The sequence below is a fragment of the Ovis canadensis genome, chromosome 3 (genome assembly GCF_042477335.2).
Source record: "Ovis canadensis isolate MfBH-ARS-UI-01 breed Bighorn chromosome 3, ARS-UI_OviCan_v2, whole genome shotgun sequence".
Classification (NCBI taxonomy): domain Eukaryota; kingdom Metazoa; phylum Chordata; class Mammalia; order Artiodactyla; family Bovidae; genus Ovis; species Ovis canadensis.
The window spans coordinates 175,448,859-175,474,825 of NC_091247.1; the positions used below are offsets into that span (position 1 = coordinate 175,448,859).

Genomic DNA, 25,967 nt, shown 5'->3' on the forward strand with positions numbered 1-25,967 from the left:
CGCGACCTCTGCCCCTCTGGAGCAGGGAGTCCAAGGGTCGCCTCCTGCTCGGCTGCCAGTCCCCGCCGCCCCAGAAGCCGCGGGCTGCCTCTGGTACCCTAGGACGGAGGCGGGCTTGTGCCCACGCTCGAGGCTCTAACCTGGAAAGGTGCTTCAGGATCTGTTTCTTGATGAGCCCAGCCATGGTGCCGAGGCGGGAGGCGCCGCGCTCTCTCTCTCTGTTCTTCACTGCCTCCTCTCTTCGAGGCCGTCTCCTCTTTGTCCGGATTCACCCGGCCGGAGGAGAGTCTCCTGAGCACTCACGCCCGGGACAGACCCGAGGCCCCGGCCGAGGCCACAGCCGCCACCGCTGCCGCCAAGGACCCGGAGCATTGCGCTCAGGCAGCCGCGGCCGCCGCCGGCGCCATCTTGGCTGCAGCATCACCTAAGAGACCTGGGGGAGGGCCCGGGAGCCGCGGGCGCGAGGCGGGGCGGGGCCGGCGCGAGGCTGGGCGGCGCGGGGCGGGGCAGCGCCGGCTCCGGAGGTTTGTTGTCCCGCTTCCCTTGCAGGGTCTCGGGACCGGGGTACTACCTGTCCCTGACTCTTGAGTAGTTTAACTCCCAACCTCAGAACCTTCTGGGTTTTAGACCTCCATCTTCAGGCTCTAGTGTCCTTCACTGAGTGCTTCGTCCATATCTCACTTTTCTGTTTCATTTCCCTGTCAGAATTGACTCCACAAAGTGCGGATTGCTTTGCTTTCTTTACTTACTCAGTTTTCTTCATATTCTTCTTTGCTTAGTCTGCGTTACCCTGGCTAAATGCTATAATTTGATGTTTCCTCTAGAAATTCTAAGGAAAGTGAAAGTTGTTAGGGTGTGTTAATAGAGTCCAGGACCTGGACATTCAGTTCAGTTCAGTTCAGTCGCTCAGTCGTGTCCGACTCTTTGCGACCCCATGAACCGCAGCACGCCAGGCCTCCCTGTCCATCATCAACTCCCGGAGTTCACTCAGACTCACGTCCATCGAGTCAGTGATCCCATCCAGCCATCTCATCCTCTGTCGTCCCTTTCTCCTCCTGCCCCCAGTCCCTCCCAGCATCAAAGTCTTTTCCAATGAGTCAACTCTTCGCATGAGGTGGCCAAAGTACTGGAGTTTCAGCTTTAGCATCGTTCCTTCCAAAGAAATCCCAGGGCTGATCTCCTTCAGAATGACCGGTTGGATCTCCTTGCAGTCCAAGGGACTCTCAAGAGTCTTCTCCAACACCACAGTTCAAAAGCATTCTAGTTTTGTCTCTAGTATTTTCTAGTTACATTAACCAGGAGAAAATAATTTCTTACTTTTAATTATCTATACAATAGATTAATATCAGCCTTATCCAACTCCCTAGGTTGCTGTATCTAGAGAAATAAAGGTGTAAAATTTCACTTAAAATTTTCTATGAAAAGGAAGGAAATACTTGAAATCAGGGAGAGCTATTACAGCTCTGCACCTTCACTCGACCCAGCTCCAAACCAACACTTTAGAGAGATGAAAATGACCATCCAGTGACATCTGAAAAGGGAGAGGGGGGAGGGAATTACACTACCTCTGAGGGATGTATCAGAAAAGTCTGTGGGAAGGTATGGGAATGGCAAGGGGATAGTTTACATATAGTCCAACACCTGACCCTTTTAAAGCAAGGGAAAGCAGATACTTGTGGATTGACTATTCACTCAATTTACTCATTTATGAAAGTGAAGTTGTTCAGTCGTGTCCGACTCTTTGCAACCGCATGGACTGTAACATACCAAGCTCTTCTGTCCATGGGATTTTCCAGGCAAGAGTACTGGAGTGGGTTGCCATTTCCTTCTCCAGAGGATCTTCCCGACCCAGCGATCGAACCCAGGTCTCCTGCATTGTAGGCAGACGCACTACCATCTGAGCCACCAGGGTAGCCATGCTGCTGCTGCTGCTAAGTCGCTTCAGTCGTGTGCGACCCCATAGAAGGCAGCCCACCAGGCTCCCTCCTCCCTGGGATTTTCCAGGCAAGAGTACTGGACTGGGGTACCATTGCCTTCTCCAGGGAAGCCATAATGCACTACAAATAAGGGACTATTCAATTAACTAGGTAGCCTGAACAAAAACAAACTTTTCAGATGAAAGATAAATTCGTATGCTAAGACCTCGAGCTCTGTAATTAGACTCTTGTTCAAAGGCTGACTTAGCCACTTTGTAGGCAGAGTGTAAACTTGGGCAACGTATTTCAGTCTCAGCCTCAGTACCTCATCTATTGGAGATAAAAGTATCTCACAATTTTGTGAGGATTAAAATATTTAGCGTTCAACAAAGTACCTAGCATATAGCAAGCTCTTAATGCTAGTATTATCCTTGGCATAATTGGAAACAGAAGAAAAGGGTCAAGAGAACACAAAGGATGGAGTGATTCTATCTTGTTTAGTCAGAGATGGGATTTTAGTGGAGATATTATTTCAAGGGTGAGAATGTCAGCTTAATGTTAAATGAACTGGCTCCAAAGTCAGACTTGGATATGAAACTTCACTCTATAAGCTGAGCCACAAGGGAAGCCCAAGAATACTGGAGTGGGTAGCCTTTCCCTTCTCCAGTGGATCTGCCCAACCCAGGATTCAAACTGGGGTCTCCTGCATTGCTGGCAGATTCTTTACCAACTGAGCTATCAGGGAAGCCCTAACCTTAAATGAATTGGCTCCAAAGTCAGCCTTGTATTTGAAACTTCACTCCGTGGATTTTTAGCTTTGTAATGGTAGGGAAAGTACCGAACCTCTCCAGCCCCGTGGTATTATTTACCTTCATGAGGTTGTTGTGAGGATTAACTAAGCTAATACAGGTTAAATACTTAGAGAGCGCCAAACACAACAGAATGTTGGCGATCATTACTAACTCACTAGGTGGAAAAGGATGTTTCAAGCAGCTGGAACACCATCATGAAAAAGGACAGAAGTGTCAAAATTCATGACTTCTAAATGGCAAGTATCTAATGTGCTGGAACAACATGAGAATTCCTTTTCAAAGTAAGAACTATTAAAGAATATTTCACGTTAATAAGTATAGTTACAATATCTTTTTATTTAGAAAACACATGGCAGTAATTTCAACTTGACTATCCTTTAACTGAGAGAACGCCTGTCATAAACCAACCATAAATTCTATGGTTTAAATTTACATTTTTGTTCATTGCTACTTAATGTTCAAAGTATGATTTTCAAAAAATTAAAAACATGACTGTCATACAAATGTATAATGAATGTGCATCAAAAATTTAACTCACATTAATGCAGGAACCAGAAAGATAGGATATAAAGTTAGTTCACTCATTAATGCAACTTAAATATTTGCACATGTTCAGTATGTATATCAGAGTGATATTTTTAACCCTTTTAAAATTACACTCTGCCAAAATATACATGTATTTGAAAAGTAATAGTCACACGCTTGAGATTATGTGTACTAAAACCTGGAGGGGTGAAAAGAGGGATTGCATGGTGTGAAGGTGAATGGAATCAGAGCTTTTACTGAACAGTCTGTGCTGATGTTGGCTTAACGTCATACTCAGCCAGTTCATACCGGCTCATGAACCAGTTGTGCACGTCTCTTTTCAACTCTGTGTTCCAGTGTTTGGTAACTTCAGAAAAGCTTGTAATCAGCCATCGTAACAGTATTTTCATCGCATAAAATGGTAAACACTACAAATCAGGACTTTTTCCCCTGGAGATCCAGTTCTTAAATATTTACCAGCAGACAATGTAGAATGGGTGAAAGGGAGATGAGATTACAAATGCATGGATATTATTTCATAGGCAGTGTCAAGCCTTGGAAAACTATGGTGATTAAATTTGGGAAATATGATGAGATCTCTGATTTAGAAAAATATTTCTGATAATCATACTGGCAGTATAGAGGACAGAACATATTGAGAAGAGAATGGAAATAGGAACCTTGAGAAGCTTGTAACATTACTATTTCTGGTGAAAGATAAAGCAGTATCAGTAGAGGCAAACAAACAACCAAAAAAAAAAAAAAACAGTCAAGGAGAAATTCCAGGATTAAGTGAAGGATTGCAGTTGAAGGTAATTGAGGTTTCTAGTTTGAGGCACTAGATATATATTGGGGCATACCACTAATTGAGACAAGTAATAGAGTTGGAACAAGCAGTTTTGGAGATAAAATTGTTTTGAATGTTACCTTTAAGGTTATTTCAGGCTGTCTGGAGAGAAACATTCAGGTTGCAATTAGGGGTGGAAGTTCTTCTTTAGGATTTACTCAAGGATAGCTGAAGCCAAGAACAAAAATAATCTTGATCCGGGATCAGGGAAAAATGAAGGAAAGCAAAAAGAGAAGCTTAAGTGAGAAAGGGCTTAAAACCAGTAGACATAGAATGGAAAGAGCATATCTTAAAAGATGAGAGGTGAATGGAAATGGTGACCACTCTATGATGTAAGATTGATAAAATATTTTTACATGAGGGAGCCTATCAATTTAATATTGTTAGAAAATTGATTACTAAAATTGGATATAACTAAATTTGAAGTTTCAATGACTTTTTTTTACAAAGAATTATAGACATCTAGAGTGCCTGAGGTGTTGAAGAAGACTCTGGAGGGTCCCTTGGACTGCAAGGAGATCCAACCAGTCCATCCTAAAGGAGATCAATCCTGGGTGTTCATTGGAGGGACTGATGTTGAGGCTGAAACTCCAATACTTTGGCCACCTCATGCAAAAAGCTTACTCATTGGAAAAGACCCTGATGCTGGGAAAGATTGAGGGCAGGAGTGGAAGGGGACAACAGAGGATGAGATGGTTGGATGGCATCACCGACTTGATGGACATGGGTTTGGGTGGACTCTGGGAGTTGGTGGTGGACAGAGAAGCCTGGCGTGCTGCAGTTCATGGGGTCGCAAAGAGTCAGACACGACTGAGTGACTGAACTGAATTGAGAGTGACTGACTTTGAGAAGTTTGCCATGGCAAAGGCAATAGAATGATCATAAAATAAAAGAATGATGATGGCAATGACAATGATAACTACTACCAGGTACTTGACTTTTATCATTTACTCTTCATAAAACAATTCTGCAAGGGGAAATTATTATAGTACTCCATTTTATAGATGAGGAAACTAAAGTGTAGCGAGGTTAACTAACCTGTCCAACACATGTAGTGGAAGAGTCAGGATTTGACCCAGGAGTTTGGAAGAAGAAACAGCACTCTTAACCACTATCTTTGATTTCAATAATAGGACCTACTTCAAAAATTGTAAAGATTAAGAAATACACCCAAAACCCAAAATTTAACCACATACTTTAAATGCTGTGTAAGTAGTAACCCTTATCTTCACTACCCAAGGTTACACAGCCATTTTGTGGCAGGGTCCGGATTCCAATTTAAAATCCATTCTCTTAACCATTATGATACTGTGGAGTGAGCCTAAGTCACCACTGGAACACACAGGAGGAATACCTAATTTTAGGGATGGGAACGGAGAGGGAGTGTGTCAGGTGTCGAGAAGCTTTTTTAGATAAGACACAAAGCTCGGTCCAGAAGAGCAAGTGGACTGGGAAGTGTGAGTAAAACAGCGAGGCGGTTGACGGAACAGCGTATTTGTAACAAGGTGACTGGATCCAACACTCGGATGAGCAGTGGTGTATGATGAAGCTGAAGAGTCTTCATACCCAATTCCATGCTGCGTATGGTTTTGCAATGTATTTTTCAAAAGACGTCACTGAATACTACTACTATTCGAACACACAACCTTCCCTCCCAACCCTCCCACAGAGATGGTTCGTTATAGGCGTTATAAGAAACTTCCAAGAGCAACTCGAATCTACAAAAGTAAAGAACAATCACGATGTGAAAGAAAAAAATCTTTAGCATTTTCTCTCTTATTGGATCTGGCCAAGAAGTAAAAAGGTTAGGAAAGGAAGGAAGTACGGTATGACTCCTGCGAGCAGATAGGGGGGCAGGGCAACTTCTGGTTTCCGGCGTACTCGGTTGCTAAGGGAGACCAGAAGCGCCCGTGTGCTCGGCGGATGCAACCATAGAGTGTCGGAAGCAGTAACCATAGAGTGCTGTGAAAAGCGTGAGCAGAGCGGTCGGAGAAGAAGGCTGCGGCGACTTGGTTTCCGCTGAAATGACGACGTTAGTGCTGGATAACGGAGCTTACAACGCCAAAATCGGTTACAGCCATGAAACTGTCTCGTAAGTGTTCGCTGCCCGCGAGGGACAAAACATATATGCTAAGTAGTTACGCTTCATTTTGTGACCTCTGTAAACTGCAAACGCCCCCGCGCAGCTCTCACTCTGAGGGATGCTCGGCTTGGAACTGGTAGCTGGGAAGCTTTGAAGTGGGATTTGGGTTACTAATTTTGGACTTTGTGGCCCCGGAAGTGGGATATGTGTTTTGTTTCGTAACAGGAAATAGGAAAGTAGGCTTCTAAGGAAGAGGTTCCCAAATGAGATATCTGTACACAAGGTTCCTGAGACGTCAGGAACCGTGGGCAACGTTTTGCGTGTACATGCATTTTTGCTGGGAAGCGGTTATGGCTTCCGTGAAATCCTGCACGTGTTCAGTGCCCGCCACCCAAGCCCCCGCAGGTGTAAAAACCACTGTGTCAGTGACTGAAGGCTTTGAAGGCTTTGTATTCAAGCCTTTCTAAGTGCTCTCTGATTGACCTGGTTGATTTAGACTCGGTTACACAAAGCCATCATGGTCAACAAAAGAGTCCGAAGCAGTACTTGGATGCAGTCTCAAAAAGGACAAAATGATCTCTCTTCCTTTGCAAGGCAAACCATTCAGTTTCACGGTGATCCAAGCCTATGCCCCAACCAGTAACGCTGAAGAAGCTGAAGTTGAATGGTTCTATGAAGACCTACAAGACCTTTTAGAACTAACACCCAAAAAAGTTGTCCTTTTCATTATAGAGGACCGGAATGGAAAAGTAGAAAGTCAAGAAACACCTGGAGTAACAGCAAATTTGGCCTTGGAGTACCGAATGAAGCAGGGCAAAGGCTAATAGAGTTTTGCCAAGAGAACACACTGGTCATAGTAAACACCATCTTCCAACAACAAAAGAGAAGACTGTACACATGGACATCGCCAGAGGGTCAACACCAAAATCAGATTGATTATATTTTTTGCAGCCAAAGACGGAGAAGCTCTATACAGTCAGCAAAAACAAGACCAGGAGCTGATTGTGGCTCAGATCATGAACCCCTTATTGCCAAATTCAGACTTAAATAGAAGAAAACAGGGAAAACCACTAGACCATTCAGGTATGACCTAAATCAAATTCCTTATGATTATACAGTGGAAGTGAGAAATAGATTTAAGATTTGATGGATAAGAGTGCCTGATGAACTATGGATGGAGGTTCGTGACATTGTACAGGAGACAGGGATCAAGACCATCCCCATGGAAAAGAAATGTAAAAAAGCAAAATGGCTGTCTGGGGAGGCCTTAGGAATAGCTGTGAAAAGAAGAGAAGCGAAAAGCAAAGGAGAAAAAGAAAGATAATAAGCATCTGAATGCAGAGTTCCAAAGAATAGCAAGAAGAGATAAGAAAGCTTTCTTTAGCGATCAGTGCAAAGAAATAGAGGAAATCAACAGAATGGGAAAGACTAGAGATCTCTTCAAGAAAATTACAGATACCAAGGGAACATTTCATGCAAAGATGGGCTCGATAAAGGACAGAAATGGTCTGGACCTAACAGAAGCAGAAGATATTAAAAAGAGGTGGCAAGAATACACAGAAGAACTGTACAAAAAAGATCTTCACGACCCAGATAATCACGATGGTGTGATCACTCACCTGGACCCAGACATCCTGGAATGTGAAGCCAAGTGGGCCTTAGAAAGCATAACTACAAAGCTAGTGGAGGTGATGGAATTCCAGTTGAGCCATTTCCAGTCCTGAAAGATGATGCTGTGAAAGTGCTGCACTCAATATGCCAGCAAATTTGGAAAATTCAGCAGTGGCCACAGGACTGGAAGAGGTAAGTTTTCATTCCAATCCCAAAGAAGGGAAATGCCAAAGAATGCTCAAACTACTGCACAATTGCGCTCATCTCACATGCTAGTAAAGTAATGCTCAAAATTCTGCAAGCCAGGCTTCAGCAGTACATGAACCATGAACTTCCAGATTTTCAAGCTAGTTTTAGAAAAGGCAGAGGAACCTGAGATCAAATTGCCAACATCTGCTGGATCATTGAAAAAGCAAGAGAGTTCCAGAAATATCTATTTCTGCTTTATTGACTATGCCAAAGCCTTTGATTGTGTGGACCACAATAAACTGTGGAAAATTGTGAAAGAGATGGGAATACCAGACCACCTGACCTGCCTCTTGAGAAACCTATATGCAGGTCAGGAAGCAACAGTTAGAACTGGATATGGAATAACAGACTGGTTCCAAATAGGAAAAGGAGTACATCAAGGCTGTATATTGTCATCCTGCTTGTTTAACTTCTGTGCAGAGTACATCATGAGAAACGTTGGGCTGTAAGAAGCACAAACTGGAATCAAGATTGCCGGGAGAAATATCAATAACTTCAGATATGCAGATGACACCACCCTTATGGCAGAAATTGAAGAGGAACTCAAAAGCCTCTTGAAAGTGAAAGTGGAGAGTGAAAAAGTTTGCCTAAAGCTCAACATTCAGAAAACGAAGATCATGGCATCTGGTCCCATCACTTCATGGGAAATAGATGGGGAAACAGTGGAAACAGTGTCAGACTTTATTTTTTTGGGCTCCAAAATCACTGCAGACGGTGACTGCAGTCATGAAATTAAAAGATGCTTACTCCTTGGAAGGAAAATTGTGACCAACCTAGATAGCATATTGAAAAGCAGAGACATTACTTTGCCAAAAAGGTTCTAGTCAAGGCTATGGTTTTTCCTGTGGTCATGTATGGATGTGAGAGTTGGACTGTGAAGAAAGCTGAGTGCTGAAGAATTGATGCTTTTGAACTGTGGTGTTGGAGAAGACTCTTGAGAGTCCCTTGGACTGCAAGGAGATCCAGCCAGTCCATCCTAAAGGAGATCAGTCCTGGGTGTTCATTGGAAGGACTGATGCTGAAGCTGAAACTCCAGTACTTTGGCCACCTCATGTGAAGAGTTGACTGATTGGAAAAGACCCTGATGCTGGGAAGGATTGGGGGCAGGAGGAGAAGGGGATGACAGAGGATGAGATGGCTGGATGGCATCACCAATTTGATGGACATGAGTTTGAGTGAACTCCGGGAGTTGTTGATGGACAGGGAAGCCTGTCGTGCTGTGATTCATGGGGTCATAAAGAGTACACGACTGAGCAACTGAACTGAACTGAAACAAATAATACACTGGCCTTCATAAACTACCTTTGAGTTAAGATTAAGCAAATTTAAAGACTGGCTTTTCCTGTAGTTTATTCACAGGGGACCCAGGGACTTTTTTTACTTCCTGCTTTCCTTTTTTTTTTTTTTTTTTAAGAGAACAGTCAACTGAGTAAAAATGTAAATTGTTGCAGTCTTATTTCTGCAGTGTGTATTATTGTGCTTATCTTTTAACAGCAAATCTCTTATCATTTACTTAAGAACTAGTTTTAAAGTCTTGATAAGAGTAGGTGCAGAATACTCAGGCTTCCCTAGGGCTCAGACAGTAAAGTATCTGTCTGCAATGAGGGAAACCTCTGTTGGATCCCTGGGTCAGGAAAATCCCCTGGAGAAGGAAATGGTAATTCACTGCAGTACTCTTGCCTGGAAAATCCCATGGGCTGGGCCTCAGTATAGTGACAAAAGGCGTGGGGAAAGAAGCAAGCTAAATAATCAAGGATAGTACATTGACTAAAGTAATATTATAGCCATAAGATTGACTACAATGCAGGGTTTAAAAATCATGTCCTGAAAAATTATACACTTTCACTGTATTATCTCAATTAATACAAGGATTTTGATTGACTTTAGTGCAAAGTAACCCTCAGGCCATAGTGGCATACTTGAGGGTGGCAAATTCTGCTCCCCCTCACTTTCTATCCCTCTCTCTCTTTCCCTCTCTCTCTCTCTCTCTCTCTCTCTCTATATATATATATATATATATATATATATAAATGTATATATATGCGCACACAGACACATATAATACATATATGGGTAGACATGTATGATGGATAATGGCTCTAGTGTGTCTTCCTAACCAGACTGTAAGCTCATGGTGGGCAGCAACTATATTTAAAATTACCTTCTACTTCTGTACCCTACAGTATCTTGCAACTGAAGATCTTTTACTTCATGGAAACTTAATTTTATGGTCAGAATTTTGAACTTGCTTTTTTTTTTTAATTAGAATGGTATTAAGAGTTTTTTTCAGGAACCTTTACTTCAGCCCCTCTTCACCTGTGTGCAGTGGCAGAATCAATACCCACCTGTAATAATATCTTGAGGATTATATGAGAAAGATAATGGGTCCACTGCAGAACCTGATATATGGTGAAAGTGAAAGTCCCTCAGTTCTGTCTGACTCTTGGCATCCCCATGGACTATACAGTCCGTGGAATTCTCCATGCCAGAATACTGGAGTGGGTAGCTGTTCCTTTCTCCAGGGGATCTTCCCAACCCAGGGGTCCAACCCAGGTCTCCTGCATTGCAGGCGGATGCTTTACCAGCTGAGTCACAAGGGAAGCCCAAGAATACTGGAGTGGGTAGCCTATCCCTTCTCCAGCGGATCTTCCCAGTGGAGGAATGGGAACCAGAGTCTCCTGCATTGCAGGCAGATTTTTTTACCAACTGAGCTATCAGGAAAGCCCTAGTATGTGGTAGAACATTAAAAAAAAAAAAAAAGTCATTTTTAAATATTTTGAAGACAGAATGAGAAACACTGGTTCTGGAAATTTTCGTGTTCTTTCTTTTAAAAAGTAAAAGTGGTTGTTAAGTAATTGTATGTTTAAGAACTAAGTATTTAACTAACTAAAGGAATAATTACATTATTTGTTTCTTTGTAGAGTTATTCCAAACTGTCAGTTCAGATCAAAAACAGCACGTCTTAAAACTTTTACTGCTAACCAGATAGATGAAATAAAGGACCCTTCTGGACTCTTTTATATTCTTCCTTTTCAAAAGGTAATCCAACTCTATGACATTTATAGCATTAAGGATCTACATTTAAAGATAATTTGAAATGTGTTGTAAGATTTTGTGTGTTTGAAAATATTTTTAGATCTCTGAGAAAGCGTTATTTAAAGTTAAATTAAGAGCTTATTCTTGCCTGGAAAATCCCATGGACAGAGGAGCCTGGTAGGCTGCAGTCCATGGGGTCGCTAAGAGTTGGACATGACTGAGCAACTTCACTTTCACTTTTCACTTTCATGCATTGGAGAAGGAAATGGCAACCCACTCCAGTGTTCTTGCCTGGAGAATCCCAGGGATGGTGGAGCCTGGTGGGCTGCCATCTATGGGGTCACACAGAGTCGGACACAAATGAAGCAACATAGGAGCAGCAGCAGCAGCAAGAGCTTATTAAAACCAAAAATTGAATTTAAATTGTCATGTTAAAAAATAGCCATGAATAATTATACCTCTATTGAAAAGAATCAACTATACTTCAATAAGTAAAAATAAATGACCATAATGTAGTTACTGATTGTGGGTACTGAATTTTACTTGTTTATGTTAAAGCTAAATGAAATGCAAACATTAAAGAAAATAAATATAAAGGGGCATCTCTACATATTGGTGTGTCTTTTGAGCCCTTCTATGTTTTGGTTATTGTTAATTTGTAATGTTTTGAATTTTTAAAAGAAGAAAAACATACCAATGTAATAGCGTTGAGATTCAACTAGTATTAGACTGGTAAAGAGAAAGTAATTAAGAGAGTAGTCAGTGATTTATAATGTATTGATCTGATTATTTAAAAATTCTGCAAATATTTTTGATAGTTAATTCACAAAACAAATTTTTTAGGGCTACTTGGTGAATTGGGATGTTCAAAGACAAGTTTGGGATTACCTTTTTGGAAAAGAAATGTATCAGGTAACAAGTTGGAGTATGTATTCAAATTTCTATTTCCATGTCTCATTCAAGTGAAAAATCAGAAGTTATATTTTAAGATTTATAAAATTTTGAATATTTCTTACAGTATTTAAGTCACTTAATCTACTGTGCTTAGCTTTGATTTTCTATATAAGTGCAAGTGCATAGAATTTCTATTGTGAAGTAGAATTTGAGGTTGAGAAGAGCTAATCTATATGAAATTTAAGATTAAAATTTTACTTCAGATATCTACTATTCTTAGACCACTTTATCGTCTCATTTTTCACAATAAAATTTTTTTGCTCATATATCTGAATGTGTGAATGATACAATGTTAGAATTTTGTGCTCTTAATATCTTTAGTGTGACTTTAGGTATCCTGAGAGAATGTTCAAATTTTAATGCTTCTTTAAGAGTATGTGGGAGAGAATTGTGTAAACATTAAATATCCCAAAGCTTCTCACCTTTTCCCTTTTATTTTTTACCTTTTAACTTTTAAAAACAAAATACCAGTTCTAGTGCTTGCGGTTGTATCATTCATTACTTTTGCATAATTATCTTTAAACAATTTGATGGTACCATTTTATCAGTGCTACCAATAGGAGAGTTAAATAGTAGCTGAAGACCATGAATGCTGTAACCAGACTTCCCAAGTTCAGTCCTAAGTTTGTCATTAATTAGTTTTACGAACCTCGGTAACTCATTCAGCTCTTCTGTGTCTCAGTTTGCTCACCTTTCAAAAGGGGATAATAGTAAGACATGTCTTCTAGGGTTATTGTGAGAATTAAATAGATGTACGTACATAAAGCAGATGTTTATAATTATAACTATAAAGCTACAAAACTGGGAATTTTTTTCCTCTATAGGTTGACTTTTTAGACACTAATATTATTATCACAGAACCATATTTTAACTTCACTTCAATTCAAGAATCAATGAATGAAATCTTATTTGAAGAATACCAGTTTCAAGCAGTATTAAGAGTAAATGGTGAGTTAAAGTTCTGATTGAAATTGAGTTATGTGAATATGAATAAACACTTTAAATCCAAGAATATTGAGTGACATTCTTTTAGATTTGATGAAATTTAAAATTAGATGAAGCCCTCGAGCTTATTAGTCCGACTTCTCTCGCTATATCTTTTTAATATAGTATTTCTCCCTAATGAAGTTAACTAGCAACATATTTCTAATCTCCGAAAGTTTATTTTTTCTGAAATAGTTCTTTTCTATCACTGATGTGTTTGCTATTCTTATTATTGTTTGAAATAATGTTAATAGCTCAGATTGCCAATATGAGGAAAAACAATCTATACATATCATCTAGAAGTTAGTTTTTTAAAGGCTAGAATTAAATGACTGTACAAAGAAAGTATTCACCTATTTAGCATGTAGCATTTAAGTCTGTATAAATAACAATATACTGTAATGGTTAGGAACATAATCTTTAGAACAGTGTTCTCAACCAAGAGTGATATTGCTCCTGGGGACATTTAACAATGTCTGGAGACGTTTTTCATTATCACAACTGGGATGGTACTTCTTGCATCTAATATATAGAGGACCAAGATTCTGCTAAAACAGTGCACAGTAAAGCCCCCAATGCTGGGGAAGTATCTGACCCACAATGTCAGTAGTTCTGAAGTTGAGAAAAACTGCTGTAGAGTCATACTGCTTACGTTTGATTCCTGGCTCTGTTATTTTCTAATCATATGACCTTGGGCACATTATTAACATCTCTGCTTCAGTTTCTACATCTGTAAAAAGGGGATTGTTGTGAGGATTAAAACACACATACTCATGGAGTTTAGAATAGTGGCCAGCATGTAATAAATGCTCAGCAAAATTATTTGCTATTAAAATAATTATTAAAAGTTGTGAAGTAAATATTTACCTTCAAAGTTGGTCACAAAATTTTTATCATTTTCCACAAAAATATCATGTTTTAATGTTTAAATATCTGACAGAATTAGGAATGTTATTTTAGATTAACTTTTTTTTTACAAAGGAAAATTTCTGTCTTTCTGTTTGCTTTAGTTTGCTGCTTTTCTTTACTTATTGTTTTAAATTAGTTGTACTTTTATTCAGTATGTTTATTTTTTCTTTATCTTTTGTTTTCTTATTAGCTGGGGCTCTCAGCGCACACAGGTATTTCCGAGATAATCCTTCCGAGTTATGCTGTATCATTGTAGATAGTGGATATTCCTTTACACATATAGTTCCTTACTGTAGAAGTAAGAAGAAAAAAGAAGCGATTATTCGGTGAGTTGCATTCAATTTTCATCTTATTTCTTATAATAAAACTGGATGAAATGTGTGGTAAACTGAACTAAATTTGAATTCTTCCTTTTTAGGATAAATGTGGGAGGAAAACTCCTAACCAATCATCTAAAAGAAATCATATCTTATAGGTAATACTTAGCTTTGATTCTATGGTAAGATGAGATGCTGGGGGTGAAATTTTTAAAGTAATTTAAAATTATTCCTTGCCTTTAGTTCTAATTTCAGGCAACAGTTCTGAATTATTGCTTTAAAGACTGTATTGCATAGATACTGGGTTGACCAAAAAGTTCATTTGGGTTTATCTGTAACACCTTATGGAAGAACTTAAATGAACTTTTTGACCAACTCAGTAAATACCAATGATGTTCAAGTTAAAAAGCTTTCTGACATATGAAATGGTAGTGTCCACCAAAAAGACATTTCCAATTTCTCGGGAGTTTAATACATTAATAATATTTTAAAATTGCAAATATACACCTTGTAAAACATTTTACAATGCATATAAGGAAATAAAGGGCTAAAAAGAAAATAAATCTCTGCTTCCCTTTTCCATTTCTCTTGTCAGTTCTCCATACACAGTATAATACTTGAACTTTATTTATCTTTTATCCTTTTTTAATCTCTAAAAGCCTTAATAATGTGCACTGCCATGTATAAAACAATAGCTATAGGAACCTCCTGTATAGTAACAGGGAGCTCAGCTCAGTGCTCTGTCATGACCTAGAGAGATAAGATGTTGGGGCGGGTGTGGGAAGGAGGTCCAGCAGGGAGAGTCTATATGTATACATAATAGCTGGTTCACTTTGTTATATAACAGAAACTAACACAACATTGTAAAGCAACTATACCCCCCCCCAAAGAAAAATATATAGATAGATATGTTTCTGGATTAGCCGATATTAGTAGACTGTCCACTATTAAAAGATTAGGAATTAGTGTACTTAATCACCTCCCAAGAAGGGCATAGCAACCCACTCCAGATTTCTTGCCTGGAGAATCCCCATGGACAGAAGAGCTCAATGGGCTACCGTCCATGGGATTGCAAAGAGTTAAACATGACTGAGTGGCTAAGCACAACTTAAATAAGATAATGGAATGGGTATTCCATAAAGTTAAAAATACTTTACACATTCAAAAATTTAATAGTTTTTAAAGATCAGTTACCTGGAAATTTAATTCCAGAAAAATACTTTCAATGATAAGTTGCAATTAAAATTTTTTCATTTCACATTACCATTTTTATTTCTGTTTAGGCAGTTACACGTTATGGATGAAACTCATGTGATTAATCAAGTGAAAGAAGATGTATGCTATGTGTCTCAGGATTTTTATAGAGACATGGATATTGCCAAGTATGTATAATGGTAGCCTAAAAATTGGAAAGTTGATTCTTGGCTAATGTTAAGCATAGTTAAAATACTTCATAAGTCTCCATTTTGTTTTCCAGGTTGAAAGGAGAAGAAAATACAGTAATGGTAGACTATGTTTTGCCTGACTTTAGTACAATTAAAAAGGGCTTTTGTAAGGTAATTTTTAAAAAAATTTTATTTTGTATTAGCATGAAGTTAATTTATAATGTATTAGTTTCAGGTGTGTAATAACTGATTCAGTTATACATTATTCTTTTTCAAGTGTTTTCTCACTGTTATTACAGAATATTAAGTTGAGTTTCCTGTGCTATACAGTAGGTTCTTATTGATTATTTATTTTAAATATATTGTGCATGGATGCATATTTAGTTGCTTCAGTTATGTCCAAGTCTTTGCGACCCCAGGACTGTAGCCTGCTAGGTTCCTCTGTCCTTGGGATTCTCCAGGCAAGACTACTCGGATGGGTAGCCATTCCCTTTGCCAAGGGATTTTCCCAACCCGGTGATTGAACCTGAATCTCCTGCATTGCAGGCAAACTTTATACTGTCTAAGCCACCAGGGAAGCCCATAGTAACTCCATGGACTGTAGCCCACCAGGCTTCTCTGTTCATGGAATTTTCTAGGGAAGAATATTGGAGTGGGTAGCCATTCCCTTCTCCAGGGGATCTTCGTGACCCAGGGATTGAACCTGAATCTTACGTTGCAGGCGAATTCTTGACCATCTGAGCCACCTATATAGAAGTGTATGTTAATCCCAATGTCCTAATTTATCCTTCTCCCCACCTTTCTTTTTTGACAACCATAAGTTTGTTTTCTAAATCTGTGATATAAGGTAATTTTTAAGTCTTTTTCAAGCAACCACTCAGGTTTGAAAAGCATCTAGCTGGGATTGATGGAATGTCAGAGTTGTTGATGATAGCCTTCTTGCCTGTTGGCCATTTCTGTAGACACCAGAGTATGAATGATTAATTAATATCTGTATTAAATTTATTTAGAAAAAGAACTATCCACTGTGATAGCTTATGGGACAAATCTGCAGATAAACAGTAACTTTACCTATATTATGGTTTACCCATTTCTGTTTTCTTAAGAATTAGTGTAAGTCCAGTTAGATTATTTGCCTGTTGTGAATGTTATTGACACAGCAGACCCAGGGCTGTGGTATCAGATTGTAGTTGAAAAGGGCAAAATCCAGTGCATTTTGAAAATGTTGAGTAGGGTTTATCTTGGATGTCAAAACAATATAATTTCTCCCTATCTTTGATCAGCTCAGTTTTATGTTTGGGTAAATGTGAAGTTTGCCCTTACAGTTACTGGATTGGTGAGGACTTTTAGCAGTTAAAAGACTTTGGTCAGAAACCTAAGCACACAGAGATATTTTCGCAAGGAGACATTTATGGTAATGTTCATTGCAGTATACATTGAGTGAAAAATTGGGAAGAGCCTAAATACTCACTAATGGAAGAAGAATAAATTTTTATTTATTCATGTTATAAGTGAAAGTGTGAAGTCACTCAGTCATGTCCGACTCTGCAACCCCATGGACTGTAGCCTACCAGGTTCCACCATCCATGGGATTTTCCAGGCAAGAATACTGGAGTTGGTTGCCATTTCTTCTCCAGGAGATCTTCCTGACCCAGGGATTGAACCCGAGTCTCCCACATGGTTGACATTGTAGGCAGACACTTTACCATCTGAGCCACCAGGGAAGATCCTCATGTTATAAAATAAGCAGTAAAAATATAGTAAGAGGTATGTGATCATCATGGATAAATCTCAGAAATGTATTTCTGTTCAGAAGACTATATACCATTTCAGGATATGTAGAATAATTCTTTATATGTGGGCATTTATAAAAATGAAGTAAAAGTATAAAAACTGTGTGTGAATGATAGCGCCACATTTAAAATGGGAGTGTTATCTGTGAAGGTATGTTAAACTGACTGATGGATACATGGGTTTTATACAATTATTTATACTTATTTTTATGCCTGAAATTAAAAAAATAATTTCTTTGGCCAGATTTTTAAGGTGAAATACAAATAAGAATTCAGAGAAGGTTACCCCCTTAGAAATAGATCCTTGTGGAAGGACCAAGGCTGACTTTAAGAAGTGAGAATTATGACAGATTATGGAATCTGGTTATCTGGACATGAACTGGGGAGAGGAACTGACAGCCTGAATCCCACATAGAATATGGAAGATGTATTTTTTCTTTATAAGACAAGGAAAACTGCCCCAAACATGTAGATAGGAGGCATCTTTCTCATCAGGCATGTTTGATCATCCTCATACAACTATAGCTGTTTAAAGCAGTCCAATGATATAAACACCTTATAGAAAATTTACGGCACTCTGAACTTATGATGATAAAGTAATCGGTATTTCTACCAGGATGGACCCTGAATGATGGACCCTATGTCTCTAAACCTGACTGAAAATCACTTGGGCCACTTGAAGAACAATTGATATCCATGTTCTTTGTTCCTGTCCCTGGAAATATTTAGGACCTAAGTTTGGAAACTTAATCTATAAAAGAGAAAAAAATCTCTTCCAGGTGATTGGACTATTAGCTAGGCTTGGAAATCCTTCTCTTTTGTAAAACGTATTTCTCTCCTGCCCTACAAATGACAACTTACCAGTTATTGGACATTATCTGCTGAACCCTGCCAGTTTCCTTCCCAAACCGTAAGCCTTGATTTCTCGGCACTGCACCGTACATAGTGAGCTAGTAGAGGTGTGGTTGTTCCTTCAATTGACTATTGTATTGCTTCTCATCAGAGAAAAAAGGCAAAAGCCACATTGTACTGTTTGCAGCTCTTTTATTGACTTTTGACCTTGTGATCAGAAGCTTGGTGTGACTGCACTTCTATGGACTCCTTGTTACATGTACACTTTAATATCAATTGAGTGGACATAGTTGGTCTGGACTTTTACCAGATGATGGAATGTTACCTCAAATGTCTTTAAAAAATAACGGTTTAATTTCTACTTTGCCAATTAATACTAAAATTTATATTTCACTACATGTTAAATTGTGTACATCGTAATAATTTTTAAGGTTTAGAAATGACTATATTTTGTATATGTTAGGATTACTCCTAAAATGTGTCTTTTTAAATTTAATACTTGATTAACTTGTTTTCATTGTTGCCTGATAATCAAAATCTTTGATGAAAGCTGATAACATATGTTTGAAATTAGAAAAGCCATACTGCATAAAGTGAAAGAGAATTTGTTTCAGAGTCTTTATACTTAGAATATTGTTAAAACTTGGACCTTGATTGTTTATTCAAGAACATTTTTAAATACTCAGGAAAAAGTTACAACCTTGATTTTCTAGTATTGATGACATCAATATGATGAGGTCTGTAATATTGTTACTGATTACAGCTGATAGAAATTCCAGTTTTATTCTTTAACAGAAAGAGAATGCCTACTAAAGTGTAATGAATGCTTTACTGACCTTAATTGAGAAAATTAAGTTAACAATTACTTAATAGTTACTAGTTGCCACTTTTAAACATTTTTTTCATGCTACCAGAATGAAATTTATGAGGACTGTACAGTCAGTCATGGCCTGCATTAACTAAAACAGCATCTCCCAGCAGCCCTTTTAAATTTCTTCATCTATGTCTAAAACAAAAATCATTTTGGAATTGTACTCTTAGAAACAGAAACTGCTTGTAGTACAAGATTACATATTAACAATGACTTCAGAGCTAACATTCAGCAAGGATTTCTACTTCTGGCTCTTTCCCATAGTTAGATATTTGACCCTAGGTCAGTCACTTGATCTTCTGTAAAATTAGGGGTGTGGGCTAGAAAACTTTGTTGTCAAATGAAATTCTCCATATCTGTATCTGTTATTTTGAGTGTTGACAAGATGAGTTATATCCTGTACACTCAAACCAATATCATTTTTAAATGAATTTGTAAATTGATAGGAAATATTTTCCATTCTTCTCGAGAAGGAAGAATACTTTATCTGTAAAGAAATAATATTCTTCTCTTTGCCAGTGCAACAGTAGTTTAACTGAGTAAAAAATGATGTGTAATTTTCCTTGTTCTTCCTAGAGTACTGTGAATTTATTGTAGTTTTTAGGATATTTTTATTTTAAAATAATGTTTCAAGTGAGAAATTTCCAAATGATAGCAATCAGAATCATTCATATCCAGGTTAGGAGTGGCAATGTAGTGCATGCTTGCTAAGTTGCTTCAATTGTGTCAGACTCTTTGCAACCCCATGGACTATAGCCTGCCAGGCTCCTCTGTCCATGGGATTCTTCAGGCAAGAATACTGGAGTTGGGTTGCCATGCCCTCCTCCAGGGGATCTTCCTGACCCAGGGATCAAACCTGTGTCTCCTATGGAATGTAATAGGAGGAAATACTGTGTGTTTCGGGGTTGTTAGCTGAATGATCTTGAGCAATTCCAATAACCTTGCCTATCCCAGTTGGATCATTAATAAAAGGAAAATATGCCTGCCTTACTGGGTTATATAAGAATTCAGAGTGATAATGTATGAAAAACGCCTAAAGAAAATTCCACATTGTTGGCTTGCATGCTATACTGGGTAGCGGATTTGTGATGGTGAACAATATGGACAACAAAGGATAATAGAGGATGATTACTGGAGGGACCTTTTATTTGAGAGTCAGAAAAAGCCTCTCTGAGGAAGCTGAAACCTGAACAGAGAATGGATGACTGATTACATTGAGGAATCTGTTATAGTCTTTATCTACTTTACTGTCTAACAACAAATTAATATTTCTTTTCATACATTTTAAATAATTTTATATTTATATAAGGATTTGGATATAGTCAGTTACAGGTAAAAATGTATATATGAGTCAAATGCAGTTTATGTCCTTAACCATCTAGAACAGCTGATGATTCTTAGTACAATTGAGAGGAACCATTATTTTAATGATGTAGAACGTTATAAAAGGAAATTATTTTTTTCCTGGGCCCTTCAGGAATTATAGCTCACAGAGTTGAATGGGTTAGCAGAAAATAAATAACAGAAGAATTTCAGTGATAAAGTCCATTTATTTGCCTAAATCATTTGGTAACTGATTTTTGAATAGAGATTGAATGCATAATAAAAAAAAATTTTAAGTATGTTCTTTGTTCTTTAGAAAGCGGATTCACTCTGCTATTATAGATAGATTATGAAATTCCTTCTGCTCTATTATCCTTTTCTTTGTTTGTTTTAAAATGTGTGGAATAAAGCCAGCTCATCTTTGGGGGAATAGCTACATTCAGAGTAAATAATCACTTAATTGTGTGGTTTAGGTAACAGGAGAGAAGACCGCATTTTTCTAACTTTTGAGAATCCTGAAACTTCCAAGAACATGGTTAATATATTGGTATTTCATAGTATTAAGATTACTAAATGTTATTCATTGTATGAGCTAGATAATGTAGCATACTTTTCATCTTATTTTTCTTTAAGCCAAGAGAAGAGATGGTGTTAAGTGGAAAATACAAATCTGGGGAACAAATTCTTCGTTTGGCCAATGAGAGATTTGCTGTTCCAGAAATACTCTTCAATCCTTCTGATATAGGCATTCAAGAAATGGGGATTCCAGAAGCTATTGTCTATTCAATTCAGAACTTACCTGAAGGTACATTAATAAATTAATGAGGAATAATGATATCCTTGTTGCTCAGCTGATAAAGAATCCACCTGCAGTGCAGGAGACCTGGGTTTGATCCCTGAGTTGGGAAGATCCCCTGGAGAACAGAAAGGCTACCCACTCCAGTATTGTGGCCTAGAAAATTCCACGGACTGTATAGTCCATGGGGTTGCAAAGAGTCGGACACAACTGAGTGACTTTTGCACAATGACACTTTTTTAAAATTATAAGCTCTCTGAATCCTAAGAAGTCAACTGTTTCTTTTGAATAATTTGAACAAATGGCTACTTTATTTGCAGAGACTTCCAGATCCAGTAATGTACTTGAATGATTCTTTATTGGTCCCAGATGATAAATTTGATATAAGTAATTATGGTCTATTTAAACTTAAAGTAATTCATCTCTTTAAGAGTATTAAATTTGCTATATCCCTTTTAGAAAAGTTTTAAGCCATATTTGCACAGAATAGAAATTTATAATTTAACAATTTAATGGTTTTTAGTTGTTGATGAGATTGGTTTATTCCTTCTGTTATATTTAGATTAATATACTGGAAGTTAGGGTTTTTTGTTTTAGAAGTTAGTTTTATTGAAATTAAAGTATAATGCTTCACAGTGTTGTCTGGGTTCTCTTGAAACATGATTTAATGAAATGATGTTCTAGAGTTTTGGAGTACTTTTATACCTTGAAAATGTCTCTCTTCTTCTTAAGGAACAATTTAGGCATTGTAGAAAATCTTACACATGCAATGCCCTTTCCTCTCATTAAAAAAAAAAAGAAGAAAAAGAAAGATAATGCCATGACCTTAATATAGCTTCTCCAGGATATCTTTCCAACCCAGGGATCAAACCCAGGTCCCCCGCATTGCAGGCAGATTTTTTTTACCATCTGAGCCATAACTAGCCAGTTGTTTTAATACAGTTATTTTACAGTTATTTTCATATTAATATTTCATGTTGATTTCTCATTTTATATAAACAGTATTTTTCACTATCATTTGTGTTACACAGTAAGTATGTGTGTCTCAGTGAGATAACATGGAAACTTGAATTCTCAAGTTAAAAATGGACCTCCTGTTCATCTTTACACCAGCTAACCATCTCAGCCTACATAAAGACCTCTTCCATTTTATGGAAGAACAGTTGTAATTTTCATATGTCTGGTACTAGAATGTTACTCATTTACATAAAGCTTATGTGTATATGTAATAAATTGCTAGTAGTTCAACCCCTTTACTTTTGCCTTACTTTTAAAGATTTATGAGATCATATTTCTATTTAATGTATTTATCTGTTTAAATGATAATCTCATTACAACATCTTATAATTTATATGGTTGTTAAAAAAAATAAATGGTTTCCCAACTAGTAACTTGAATTCCTAATTGCTTTTACCTAAGCCCACCTCCCTATTGCTCCAGAAAGATAAGTAAACAGATTTTCTAATGTCTCTTTTCTCTATCTTTTTTATCTCTTTTAAAAGAAATGCAGCCACATTTTTTTAAGAACATCGTTTTGACAGGAGGAAATTCCCTTTTCCCAGGATTTAGGGATCGAGTTTACTCAGAAGTTCGATGTCTCACTCCAACAGATTACGATGTTTCTGTTGTGCTGCCTGAAAAGTAAGTCTTGGCGTATATAGAAACAAATCCTGGAAGTTAGTTTGTAGATAAAAGAGGTCTATAGGCAGACTTGACTTTAAAGCCTAGTTGTACCATGTTGGCAGGTTTATTTCACCTTTGGGATGCTCATTTTTCTTTTCTCGAAAATTGAAATGACAAACATTACATTTAAGTGGATTAAAATGGGGTGAAATATGTAAAGTACTGACCATCATATTTAGTAAATAACAGGTGCTCAGTTAATATAAGATCACTTCCCTGTAGTAAATCAGTCCTCATTCCTAAGAAATTTTTATAGACAAAGCAGTTAGGTTATTATCTATTTGATTTCTCTGAGCTGTCATTTTTTGAGAGTTTCTATAAAGAATACAAATAAGAGGATTTAACCAATAAGATAAATTATGTCAACTGATAAGTTGTTTTAAAATAATTTAAAATATTTAAAATAAACTTTTAAGTCTTTTTTTTTTTAAATTCAAAGCTATTTCACATGTACCCCCTATCCTGTTTTATGAGAAAAAGCAGATAATTAAGGTAGAATTTTAGAGCTGTCAGAAAGGCTTACAAATCTGTCTAGTTCTATGTACTTACTTTCTAAATAAATAAGGGCTGGTGAGTTAACAAAGGCCTTATGGTAAGTTAATTGCAGTAACCAGACTAAAATTTAGTTCTCTTTAGTTGGAGGCAGGAGTTCTCACCAAATTCCAGTAATCCCCCCCTCACTGCTCCACTGTAGCAGAGTTGAAAACAAGACCCCCACACACCTGATGTGGGCTGCAAGGCACATGGGATCTTAGTTCTCCAACCAGGGATTGAACCCACATCCCCCTGCATCGGAAGCACAGAGAATCTTAATCACTGGACTTGCCAGGGAAGTCCCCCAGATATCTGATTTTTAATTTTAGAATTTTATTTTAAAGCTAAAGTGGAGTTTTTTTTTAAATCAATAGCAGTTAATAGAAGGCCCTCATCTGGTCACTTAATTTGATAGCCATCAGATAAAAGAATACATAACCATTAGATGTTGGAATGATTTTTATCAGCATTAATGTTCATATACCCTTTTGAATATGAAGTATATTGAATTTTTATCCTGAATTTTAAAATGCAAGTCATGAACATACATTATGGATATGAAAAGAGGAATAGTTTTTATTCTTTGATCCGTCAGATCTTTTTTGCACATCTTTACAGATAGATCTAGATACAGATTTAGTTTTTTTAAGCTTAGGAAATGCAGTAAATACAATAAGGAAATTTTCCTGTATCATTTTTCAGATTTAAAATTGAGCTAGGGGAGAGGAATGGTAGAATTACACAAAGTATAACCAGTATAACCTTGATTGTTCATAAATTGAAAGTCTGATGTGCTCTGTTTACTTAGTGCCCTTTCCGACCCTGTAACAGGTTTGTCATGCACTGTGCTCTCTTTTTTTTCTTTTCTTCCTCTTATTAACCCCTCCCCTGCACTGCACTATGTTTTCTAAATGTCTCATTTATTAGAGGGAACAAAGTATAGGAGCAAAAGCACAGACTGTGAAAACAACTCCAAGTTGAGTCCTAGTTTCAGTCTTAAGCTCTTTGAACCTCATTTTCCAGATATATAAAGTGAGTTTTTAATAGCAGTTCGTCAGTTGTAGGGTGAATTGATGACATGATGTATCTTTGCCGCATAAAAAAGTTAGACTCAGATATACTCCAGTTTTTCTTTTTATGCATTTTTGATCTTTTGTTTGTATTCTTGTGTTTTCTTAGAAGATCCATAAATTCAAAGCACAGGGAAAAAGTAAAGAAGAGCTATTTGTAGTGGTAACTAAGTTTCCTTTCTTTATGAGTTTCTTGACTTCTTTGAAAGTGAAAAGTAAAAGTTAATCACTGTTTGCAACCTGATGGACTATAGCCCTCCAGGCTCCCCTGTTTACAGAATTTTCCAGGCAAGAGTATTGGAGTGGTTTGCTATTTCCTTCTCCAGGGGATTTTCTTCTCCAAGAGATTGGACTGAACCCAATCTCCTGCATTGCAGGCAGACTCTTTACCATTTGAGCCACCAGGGAAGCCCCTCCTCTGAAGTTTATACTTATTTTCACACTTGAAATGATCTTCTGTTAAATCAAGTTGGGTAAAGATTGCCACATTTTAGTTACTAATTAATGTTTCTGGCATTTCAGTTCTGTAAAATGATCTGAGTTCATTTATTTTACCTTTTTTTTTTTAGCCCTATTACTTATGCCTGGGAAGGTGGAAAATTGATATCAGAGAATGACGATTTTGAAGATATGGTGGTAACAAGAGAAGATTATGAAGAAAATGGACATAGCATCTGTGAAGAGAAATTTGATATTTAAGAAACATTTCTGAAAGTTCTGACTTTCTATGACAAAGGTTTAATTTTCAGCGTTCTTTATAAAGGAAGTTAAGGACCTGTGTTAGCTTTCATCCCAAGATAACATCTCGAACTTATCTAAATACTTTGATCCCTGGCTAATTTTCAAAGGTTTCTTAGCTAGGTTAGTAAGTAAACTGTAACTCACCCCATATTTTCATTATTTTAGCTAGACTTATTCTAACAATGCTTATGCTGTTTCTGAGAATAAGTTACCTTTCATTAAAAGATGAAAAAGTGAGTGTAATTTAAGTTTGATTCTTTAGAGCCAAAAACACAAACTTAACCGTCTCACTGATTTCAGGTTTCCTTAGAAGGTAGTTTTGTGTGACTGACTCAGAATTGACCAGTGTGTGTTCATCATTTCCCTTCCCCAGTGGAGATACAATTTCTCTCTTTTAGAACTAAGTATTTTATTTTTAAATTGTCATTTTTATTTATATATACTAAAGTTGGAAAAACTAATCTATGTTTGTATCACGTTCTTTTTTACTTGGCATAAGTGTGAAAATATGACACTGTAAACCAATCTAGTCAAGTGTTTTTGATCACTACAATGTTTCAGAAGTGTATTATTTCGCTCATAAAAACACTATACCATTTTTTGTTTATTTTTCTTATACACCATTTTTCAGAATGAAATTCTTATGTCATTGGGCTCCTGAATCAAATTACTACCA

General features: G+C 37.4%; 2 protein-coding genes across 8 annotated transcripts in view; one reads left to right on the top strand and one right to left on the bottom strand.

Moving 5' to 3' along the window:
- BLTP3B (bridge-like lipid transfer protein family member 3B) overlaps positions 1–437 on the bottom strand; it is an 86,559-nt gene extending 86,122 nt beyond the window's left edge. For 4 of the 6 annotated variants that reach the window (XM_069585143.1, XM_069585139.1, XM_069585146.1 and 1 more), the window contains exon 1: positions 141–426. Coding sequence is in view for 1 of the 6 variants with exons in the window: in XM_069585142.1 (XP_069441243.1) it covers positions 141–184 (44 nt within the window). In the remaining 5 variants the exon portion in view is untranslated. Of the gene's footprint in view, positions 1–140 lie in introns of all 6 variants that reach the window. The other 2 variants (XM_069585142.1, XM_069585145.1) reach the window with 2 other exon arrangements.
- A 5,540-nt stretch (positions 438–5,977) lies between these two features.
- ACTR6 (actin related protein 6) lies at positions 5,978–25,534 on the top strand. 2 transcript variants are annotated; one of them, XM_069585149.1, is made up of 11 exons: positions 5,978–6,192; positions 10,965–11,082; positions 11,923–11,991; positions 12,858–12,981; positions 14,117–14,252; positions 14,345–14,401; positions 15,527–15,625; positions 15,721–15,799; positions 21,101–21,272; positions 22,766–22,904; positions 25,120–25,534. In XM_069585149.1, exons 1-11 carry the CDS (start codon positions 6,125–6,127, stop codon positions 25,247–25,249), a joined length of 1,191 nt encoding a protein of 396 aa, XP_069441250.1. In that variant the 5' UTR covers positions 5,978–6,124; the 3' UTR covers positions 25,250–25,534. The 2 variants fall into 2 exon arrangements, with proteins under 2 accessions (XP_069441250.1, XP_069441251.1); XM_069585150.1 differs by lacking the exon at positions 11,923–11,991 and having other exon boundaries at positions 6,032–6,192.
- Positions 25,535–25,967: the final 433 nt, after the last annotated feature.